Source organism: Arvicola amphibius, chromosome 4, assembly GCF_903992535.2.
Source record: "Arvicola amphibius chromosome 4, mArvAmp1.2, whole genome shotgun sequence".
Lineage (NCBI taxonomy): Eukaryota > Metazoa > Chordata > Mammalia > Rodentia > Cricetidae > Arvicola > Arvicola amphibius.
The window spans coordinates 97,118,835-97,129,430 of NC_052050.1; the positions used below are offsets into that span (position 1 = coordinate 97,118,835).

The 10,596-nt window shown below is 39.1% G+C and overlaps 1 protein-coding gene across 1 annotated transcript in view; it reads left to right on the forward strand.

Annotated features, from left to right (window-relative positions):
- The window catches only part of C4H16orf72 (chromosome 4 C16orf72 homolog), a 30,524-nt gene extending 22,033 nt beyond the window's left edge, over nt 1–8,491 (forward strand). The window contains exon 4 of the mRNA XM_038328993.1: nt 6,126–8,491. Coding sequence (XP_038184921.1) covers nt 6,126–6,370 — 245 coding nt within the window. The 3' untranslated portion in view covers nt 6,371–8,491. The remainder of the gene's footprint in view (nt 1–6,125) is intronic.
- The last annotated feature ends 2,105 nt before the right edge of the window (nt 8,492–10,596 follow it).

The window sequence follows — 10,596 nt, forward strand, 5'->3', positions numbered from 1 at the left end:
TAAGAAAAGGCAGTATTAGGAATTTGAATTTAGTAATATAATATGTGACAAGAATTCTTACCTAGAATTCCTAATTCCTCACACATGAAGCATTAAGAACCCCAAAAGTAAAGGTGTGACTTTAGGCTTCGTGAACCAGCAGATTTTCTTCTCACTACAGACTCACAGTGGTTATTTTGGAACATGCTTGGACTTATATGTGGCAGAATAATTTTTAAAGAGAGAAGTAACTACATTTAGGAGATCTATGATAAATAGGACACTTGACAGTACCTGGAAGAACTTACTTTGGTTCTCTTCCTTTCTTTCATTCTACCATCCCTTCTGATACTTCAGCAATAACATGAGAACTTTTATCTTGAGAGCTAACACAGATGCTTAAAAGTTATTAAAAGAGATAGTATAGAAGAAACTGCATTTTTTTTTTTTTTAATGGCAGAGGACTGGCTAGGACCAACTTTTGAGAGTTTGTTGCTGTCTGCTCATCTTTCACGGCCCACAAGTGAACCTCTCCCCCCCTTTTTTTTACCCTGAGGAGAAACAATCCTGGTGTGTGGAATTTTGTGGTGCTTGTGAATATTGTAGCCAGGTGCATCCTGTTGAAGTATGTGAACTGTTGATAGATTTTCAGCAGATGGTTTAAAAAACATCCTTGGAGCTTGCGTAAGAGATTTCGGCACCAAAGCAGTCTCTTAATCACTTACGTTTGATTTTTTTCCCCTATTTTCTTTTTGTTGTTGTTTTTTGTTTTTTTCTGAGACAAGGTTTCTCTGTAGTTTTGAAGCTTGTCCTGGAACTCTCTGTAGACCAGGCTGGCCTCAAACTCACAGAGATCCACCTATCTCTGCCTCCTGAGTGCTGGGATTAAAGGTGTGTACCACCACCATCTGGCTTTCTATTTTCTTTTTTGTTTCTTCGAGACAGGGTTTCTCTGTAACAGTCCTGGCTGTCCTGGAACTCACTCTGTAGACTAGGCTGGCCTCGAACTCATAGTGATTCACCTGCTTCTGCCTCTCAATTGCTGGGATTAAAAGTGTGCACTACAAATGCCTAGAACGAACTTTTACAATTACTGTCTTTCCTCAAACCAGAATTCAAGACCAATAAAATTATAGCAGGGCACTTATAATCACATTAATTTCAGATTGATATTTTATGTACATTAAGGATATTAAATAACCAAAGGTATTAGAGATAGACTAGGTATTCAATATTAATAAAACAGAATTTTCTTGGACTTGTAATAACATTGTGTTGGATATTGTAGTGGAAAAATTAAAAGGCTATGAGATCTCAAAGCCAGTTTAATTACCCTAGTACCTATTCAGTAATCTGTTGGTAGCTATTAGACAGTTGAATTATATGAGTTTCATTTTGGAAAATTTCCCAAAAGCAAAAAGGTTCAATATCTTGTGATTTCACTCTATAAAAACAAATACAGCCAAATGATTAATTTTTCTAGCCTTTTTTTCAATGTATAAATATTATTTCACAGTTAAGATCATATTGCATATATGGTACTGTATCTTACATTTCTTACTTAACGTCGTTAATCTTATTTCCTGTGGCATTAAAAACTGTCTTTCAAAAATGATGTCTTTGATAAATGGAAAGCATTTTGGGCTGTCAGTATAACTGAAAATGTTTTCTTGGTGTGACACATGTACCTTTGTAATTGGCATGATTTAGTGTGCTTTACTTCAATAAAAATTCAGTATTATAATTTACAGATTGGGGTGGGGAGTGGTATCTACTTTTAAATGACCAGAACCTTCCTGGTAGTATTGTTCTTTTTTTTTTTGTTGTTTTTTTTGTTTTTTTAAATGATTGAACTCTAAAACACTACATGACATTGACACTGCACGTGCTTGCACCTCACTCAGCACATTGCACAGGGCGCACTCACACTTGAGTATACAATTCATTTCAGAGGAAGAGAATGCCAACTTTTTAGGGCTCTCTCAGGCAGGTTGATACCATTTCAAAGTCTGAGGGATTTAGTCTAACACCCCCCCCCTCGCTTTTCCCCAGATAATGCTGGTTGAGCAGTCTGCGGAGGGACCTGAACCTGTGGTTCGCCATTATCTTGTGCACCTCTAGGGCTGGTGCTGAAAGTCAGGAGAGCATAGATGGCAGCCTCAATTGGGCTGTGAGGTTTTCTGAGTGGGGATTTGTTCTTTCTCTGTGACTTAATGCTGGGAAACTGGAGTTTTATGTAATCAATTATTCAAACAGCATTTTCATATTACAGTATGAAATGATGAAATGGTTTGCAAATAATAGTGATGTGCTATTTTTAATGATTTCCATGTAATCTGGATTTCTATAACCTGGTCTGTAAACTTGTTTCCACACCACTGGGAGTTTTCAACGAATGATTAAATCATCCTAAGCTTTTTTTTTTTAATTACTATATTGCTCATTTCAAATGGATGCAGAAACATTAAAGCGTGAGTTTGTTATCTTATGTTAAACAATTGAGACTTTTCTGTCTAATGCTACCTATTCTGCTTCTGTCAAATGATATTTTCATAGTCTGCTTGAAAAACACATTTTTAGTAGAAATTAAGTTGTATGTCCTAAGGACGTACAACTTAGTTTTTTAGTTCTGAAGCATGTTTAGATTTTCTGTACTTGTATGGGCTGATTGTGTTCATGTGGCAGAGCAAGATTTCTAAAGTGGCTTCATTAGCTGTCACTGGTTTTCAAAATAAAATTTGGGCTGTTTAAAATTGCTTTTCCCCCTCTGTGGTTGTAATCTTAATTTTTGTTTTTGACACTTGTGAAAAGTCTTCTTTGGGGAACATTAGTGACTCAAACTTTGAAAAGATTGTCATAGCTGAGGATAGGTGACATGCACCATGAAGTTAAAACCAGTACTCTGTAGAGAAAGATGCTTTTCCAGGTGTTATGGGGATTTTCAGATTGGCCAAATTGCTGCATAATGTATTTTCTTCTTCATGGAGAATTTAATCAATAAACATTGGCTGGAAGTGACTAGTCTGCTCCTTGCTGGAGTGCTTTTGAGTCTTTGGTAGCTGTCATCACCATCATGAACATTTATGAAGAGTATGCGTTGGCTGATTGAAGTCCCCTTGTAGTTTCATTTGCAAAAGGGATCCTGAATTATGGAAGTAGACCAGTTTATTGCCCAGCTCTCAGATTTTACAGTAGAATTACTATAGAACCTCTGCATTCTGGAGCAAATATAAATGATGGTAACTGTTCATTGTAACTTGACTTGTAATTCAGCAATTGGGAGGCTTAGGCAGGACTGTTGTGAGGTTGAGGCTAGCCTGAGCTACAAAGAGCAGGACCCTGTTTTTAAACACACAACACACACACACACACGCACACACACACGCACACACACACACGAGAAAAGTGGTCCTTGCATGTCTTTAGTTCCAGCTTTCAGGAAGAAAATGCAGGTAGAGTGTAAGCCCTGCCTGATCTACTTAAAAACAGGAGGTAGGGCAAGTACAGATGGCTTTTGAACCATTGGATATCATCTAGTAGGATGTTATTGCCCATAGGGCTAGGAAGAAAATCAGGGCTTTCTCAGCAAGTTGTTAATGGTCTCTGTGTAGGGGTAATAAAAAAAACAGCAACTTGGATGGATAGTTGAATCTAAAGTGATGGCATTGATTTAAGTGACTAACCAGCAATAACTTGGGTTTATTTCCTGAAATGAAGCCCTGGATTTCAATGAGTTTTGAAACGTGGGGCAGGACTCTGAAGCATTGTTCTTTATTAGAATTCTGTGAGTATTCAGTACCAGGCAGTGTGTTAAGTCCTTCGGGTAGATGGTGAAAGCCTGCCCATAGGAGGAAATGGTTGATTGTGCTGCATAAGCTCTGGATTTTGGTTTCCCTGTGTTTGTTTGTTTAAGCCTCTGTGTTGAGGACAAAGAAGTGTTGTTCCTCATGGAGCTATTAAGTCTGAGCTCTTCAGGAAGCAGTTAGAAATGAAGAGTAGGCCTATGAGAACAAGTTACAGATTATAAGCTAAGGGGTGAAAGAACTCCCAATATGTGACACACCTGTCTGTCAAAGGGGCAGAAGGAAAACCTATAGGGCAGCTGAGGAAGCAGCTGGTAGGTGGGGAGGACAGAAAGGAGTGGAAAGTATCAAGTGGGAAGGAAGCACCATCATGAGGCTAAAAGAGAAAAGCAGACTTAGTAATCTCAGGAGAGTTGTGAGCCTTATGGACTCTGGCTGAGCAAAGTTGGAAAAAAAATTTAGTACTGACTTCAAAAAGAACCACTAATCATAGATACTGGTGATACACAGTAAGTCTTCGCGTAGGATAAAAAGGTGAAGAGCTGTCAAGATGAGTCTAAGAGGCAGGCTAGCCTTGAACCCTAAAACTACTTAAAAAAATTAGTTGTGTGTATGTATGTGAGAGAGATTCTGAGAATAGGGTCTTGACCTGTATGTGTGAGACAGATTTCTGAAAATAGGGTCTTGACTTGTGTGAGAGAGAGGAGAGACAGATTTCTGAGAATAGACTCTTGACCTGGAACTTAATGGCAATTCTTGTGTTTCGTCCTCCTAACAGTTTTTATATTACGAGGAGGCAGTGTAACGAACAGTTCATTAGCGAGTGTGTGGACTCCCTTTGCCCTCTTTTGCTGAGACTCAGCCTATTGCTTACTACCTGATGACCTTGGGTGGGTGGGTGGGGGATACTTTTGTATTGTAGTCTTAGCTTGCTGAATCTTGGAGTCACAGAGCTATATATCTTAGGGTTACTTTGAGGACTACCTTCCTGACCTGGGAAGCATGCCAGGATCAGTGCCTTCCCACCCCCAAAGAAAGAAAACCAAAATCAAGCAAGAGCTGGCCTTTGAAAGGTAGAGGGGTAAAGAGGGACACTTTTGTTTTTCCCCAGATTACCATCATAAAAAAAGGTGAATCTTTATGGGGTTACAATAGGGAGGGGCGGGGGCCTGGTTGGGTGACTGAAAGACAGGGAAGTGGGAGAAGTCTTTGTGTAGTAAGAACAACTTTGGGATTTAGTAGATTTGAATTGGTAGATGCATAGTTTTTCCACTTAATCTTCAAACTTTTTTTTTTTTAAAAATAGAATTCAAAATAGGGGAGTATGGCCTTACTAGATCAAACCTCAAATTTTGTTTTAAAGATCAGGTGGAATTGTTACTCTTGGAAACTTCAGTGATTCTAGATCATTCTCTTTATTCAGGCAGTGGCAAAATTTGAGTGAGGGAGAAATTCATGAAATGGGAGATGGATTGTCCATACTAGTGTTTAAACTATAATGTTATAGTTTATATGTCCTGGTCAGGCACATGGCTTTTGCAGGCATATCCTGAATATTCAGAGCAGAATGTGTATTTTATTTAACTACTCCTGTTCTAAGCAACAAAGATTCAACAGTTAGTGCTGAGACTTAAGAACCTGAACATGAAAGAAGATTCTTTACCCCACCCTTCCTTACTCTTTCATCCCTGAAGGATTGGGATGGCTCTTGTTCTCTTAAGGGTGTCTGCCAGATACAGGCCAGACCTTGGAAAATAAGTGCCCTGTTTGTCCAGGGCATCCCCACCAGTGGTCCAGTATCATTTTTAACAGTGATTTTTTTTTTTCAGGCTTAATAATGGAGTGTTGGGATTATAGATTGTACAGTCACCTTGTCTAAAAGGATTGTTGGACTAAGTCTACTCAGACCTAGAAATGTTTTCTTGCTTTCTCTACATACATCATGCACAGACACATTACAGAGACATTGTAAGAATGGTGACATTGGACCAAATAAAATGCCCTGCTTCAAGCATGCATCTCCTGTAAATTGTATATAGCACTTGCCTAATAGTATAGATGGGAGACTCATATCTTTGTATTCCTAGCACAGTACTTAATACATGCAGCTTTCCATCATTGCTAATTGCCATTATTACGAATAATGGTTGTATTGCCAAGAAAACGGAGGTCAAAGCCAGATGATTGGTCCTTACAGAATAAATTTAACTATTCACTGCTGACCCGTTACAAAGAATGCCAGCAGGCACTCTTTGACACTGTGACAACATTGAAAATAGAGTGGGTTGCTTTCAGAAGGGTCGACTAATTGAGCAACTCTAAAACCTCTTTTCTTCTTCCTAGGTCTTAGTGGTGCAATGGCTAGTATAAGCGTGCGTTCGAGTACCCCAGGCTCTCCTACACATGTAAGCAGTGGACCGAATGCTAGTCGAAGGAGAAATGGACTCCATGATGTCGATTTGAACACTTTCATAACAGAAGAAATGGCACTCCACTTGGACAATGGTGGAACTAGAAAGCGTACCTCAGCCCAGTGTGGCGATGTCATTACAGACTCACCAACCCATAAACGCAACAGAATGCTCTAAACTGCAGACATTTTCACACCCACCATGCTGCTTGAAAGCCACTCGATCCTCAACATATACTATTATTGCAAAGGAAACATGAGGCCATCTTCCCTTGTTCACTGTTTAAGACAAGTGAATTCTCTATTGGTTGCCATAAAAGGAAGTTCTAGGTATTTACAGTAGATGCCTCCTGTAACTATGGCTTTCTCAAACTATAATCCTAGCAGAGGACATGAGAGATAATTGTGTAGTCATTAGCAAGATCATCATAGGCAAACATATCCGTTCCAAGGCTAAAAGTGACCTTAACTGTATTTATTCTCAAAGGGAAAGGAAATATCAGATGTTTATTTGGTTATAGAATGCTTTCTTATTTTTATTTTTTTGGTCCATTTCCTGCTGTGTTGAGTATTTTTGCTTAAACAGTATTGCCAGGTTCCTACAATTGTTAAAACCTTGATCTGGCTAGTAAGCCAGATCTGCAGGCTTCCATTTTTGTGGCCACACTGAACCATGCACCTGGTTTCCTTAGCGTGCAATTTCTGATTATCAGATTATGCCCAGTTTTTAGTTTTCAAAACAGTTCTAACCGTGGTGATTGTGAGATGTAAAGAGGTGCTATGATGGTCATGCAAGTAATATTTAATACTGAATCAATACACAGACCTTTATTGGATTCACTTTGTGTGTGTTAGTGCTCTGAAAATAGCAATATTATTAACCTGTCCCCAGAATAACCCTGTAGGCTTCAGATACTCAGTTTTAAAACAAGTACTACTTCCTATGCCAGGCACTTTACTTCTGGTTAAACACAAGCTGCATTCAGAGTGACCTGAAAAATGGGTCATGATCTTTGAGAGTGGGCTTCCTTTTTGGTTTGGTAGTAGTGAGAGGAAATGGATGGTGGGAGTAGGTATTTATTCTTTAGTTTTTTTTTTTAATTTTTATGGATGCCCTACTGTGTGTAGTTGTCATAGTGGGTAAAAGATGATAAATATGTTTTATCTGCTACTAATGTGAACGTAACTTAAATAGTAAAATCCAACTTTTCCTGTTCCTCCATTCCTCTCAGAAGTGCAGTTTGGAATTTCTTTCTGGAAAAGATGAGATCGCATGGAGATTCTCTAGATGTTAGGTAGACCCAAATAAAAGCTCTCAGAGTCCTCTTTGGGTAAATATAAGACCTCTTGTAGCTGCAACATTTTAGAGCATGTTTCATCTGCATTTTTACTACCTGAACTGAATGGTAGTCTATGTAGAAGACTGATGTCAGCCTGCCAGGCACTGTGATCCATTCTATCCTGTGATATTATATATCAAGTAGGACAGTGAAAATGTTTCTGTGCAAACTTGTAGTCCAGTTCAGTTGCTTCTATTTTTATCCTTAATAATCATTGCAAATCAGTGTAAGGGTTTTTCTGATAATTATAGCACTTTGTTAAAAGTTTGCAATTTTGTCGGCCATTTAATAATACCTTTCTGTGAAGAGACCTTGCTAAGTTAACCATTGCTGACTGAGTGGGACGTGAGTGGAATGTTAGGAATGTTGTGTGGATTGAAGTTCTGTATTCATTGTAGGTATAGCCCTTATTTAAGACAGTGAAATCCATATTCAAACTAGGAATGAAAATAAGGTATTTCTCAATTTTTGCAAAAGTGGAGCTTTCTTTTATTTGTTTGAAAAGCAGGAAGAATTACAGCAATTTGTTGTTTTACCTTAAACGGACAAGCCTGTGCATCACAAGTACTTCCAGGCTTCCCTTGGGATATACCAAGTTATGGAGTTCACTTTTGCTTTTCTGTGGTTGTGAATATATATTCTGGAGTTGGGGTTTGATGGTGTGATGGCTGCCGACAAGAAGACAGAGCTCCTGCTCCTAAAGGACTTGAGACTGAGGAACACGTTTCATCTTTCTTCCTGCCTTGGTCCTGTTTCCTCTGTCCAAGTTGAATAACGATGTTCTTGTTGTTTGGTTTAAGTTGGTGCTCTGAAGCTGAATCTCAGTGCCCTTTACTCTCAGTTGTCAAATTTTGATAAAACGTGCCATTTTCTTTGGTAAGAGAAAGCAGGTCTAATGTCTGCCAGAACACAATTTATAAGCCGAACTATTGGCTCCATTAAACTTTTTAAAAACTTTAGCATCCGTTACTTTTTTCCATTGCATTCAATATCTAGTACCTTCCTCACCTCATTAGCCTGCCCTCACCCTCTGCTCTGTCCCTGTTTCCAGATTCTACCAGAAAAGAGTAACCCTGAGACCCACCAGTACAAAAGTGAAGGATTTTCTAATCTTAGCAGAACTTAGTCTGACATAGTTCAGAATCTTTTGGAAATTTCCATTTGCCAGTTTAGGTGCATAATATCAAAAAAAGACCACATACTTGTATAGTACTCTTTAAAAACAACATTGACTTTTTTTGACTTTTGCTGTATTTTTTGGACAGGTCTTCTGTGAAGTTCAGACTGACCTCAGGTATGCCATCCTCCTGCTTCGGTTGCCTGAGTGCTACAGTTTACTGGCATGGTTCTTGCCTGGCCTTTTCAGTTGATCACGAAGAGAATGGGTTGCTCTTGAAGCTAAGCACTTGAGTGTGGGAGAGCTCTATCTTTGTCATGAGCCAGAGTCTGCGTCTCTAGGTAGTGTTTGAAGTTTTGTTAACTATAACCTGACAGGAAGAGGCTGGATTCATTCCTCCACTTCAACGTTCTGAATATCACTGAGGGGTTCAAGTTAGTATTTTAGAGAGCAAAATTAATTTGATATTTGGCTAAATCTAAAGACTTTCAGTGTCGTTTACCTGACTGAGGTAGTGACATATACCTTAAATCAAAAATTGAGTCAATCATGGAACATACTAAAAGGATAGTATCCTGTCTGGTTTTATTTTGGTCATCAAGTTCCAGTAACTTTGTAATCACAAAGTTTAGATATAAGAAGGAATGGCTAACTTGTGATCAGAGGTGCAGGATAGCGAGGTTTTTCAGAAGCTCTCTACTTGGAGATGGGGGCAGCCTGGTTGGTTAGTCTTAGGGAAGTACTGTGCACAGAGTCGTAAAGTTTTAGATTATGATTACGGTCTACATAGAAACATTTATTAGTGATACATTTGTATTAGATTGTGGGCTTGTGGGCTTTTATTTTTGAGGCAAGGTCTTATGTACCTAGTGCTGATCTTGAACCCCCGATCTTCCCGACTTCACTTTCTGGAATTCCTGAATTCTAGGGTGACAGGCTGGTGTCACTGTGAGACACACTACTTGGATTTTACAAAGTTTGGGAATCTTCAGACCTGATGCTGTTTGGAATCATCATGTTTAAAAGTAAATGTTCATCTGCTTAGTTAAAGAAGTTTCTGGAAACAAAGGACATCCATGTCACACATATATAGTGCCTGTGACCTTTCTTACCTTTCTGAAAGCTGTTATGTCGTTGGTTCAAGTGTCCTTTCCTGGAAAAGAGAATTTCTGGATTGCAGTCTAGAATAGCTGAGGTGTGTGAAGATTATGTGGGAACATGGTTTGAGACTGACAGGAGTGCCACGCTATATGACTGGCATGCTTGTAGCAGGGTTGGGGCTTTACTTCGTATGATGGAATCTGCTTGCTCCTCCTTGTGACATCAGTAGACAGCAGCTTGTGCTCAGTGGGCTTGGAGGTTCCAGCACAGGTGTTATAGTTTCATGGATGCTTTTCCAAGTTTTTTTTCCTGGTACTATGCTTATGTTTTGTCTCAGTAGAGAGGAGTAGCTACAGAAATTTACTATGTACCTTGTCCTGTGTTCTACAGATTGTTTCTCATCAGAATATGGTGGAAATCTTTATTTTTTTTATGCCGGACCCAACTTGTCATTAGTCACAGTACAGTAGCTTAAGTTTTATAAGAATTCTGTACTGATAAAATTAATAATTCAGGCCAGTGACAGACTGAGACCTGTAATCCCAGCATTGGAGAGACTGAGACAGAAAGACCACCATGAATCTGAGGCCAGCCTAGTCTATGGTAATGAGTTTTCTGTTTATAAAGTGAGACTGTGGCTCAGTAAAATAAAAACAACAAAGGGAATTATCAGTGCAAATGAATTCATGTTTAGAATACTGATGAGATCTTGCAGAGTGCCTTCTGCTAAGGCACAGGTTAATCTTTGCATTGACACAGTCACAGTGTCTATTGCCAGTCTCTCAGCCAGCATTAGGGGTAGGCTTCATTGCAGCAGGCTTCTCCTGTGAAGGAAGCTGGCTTACT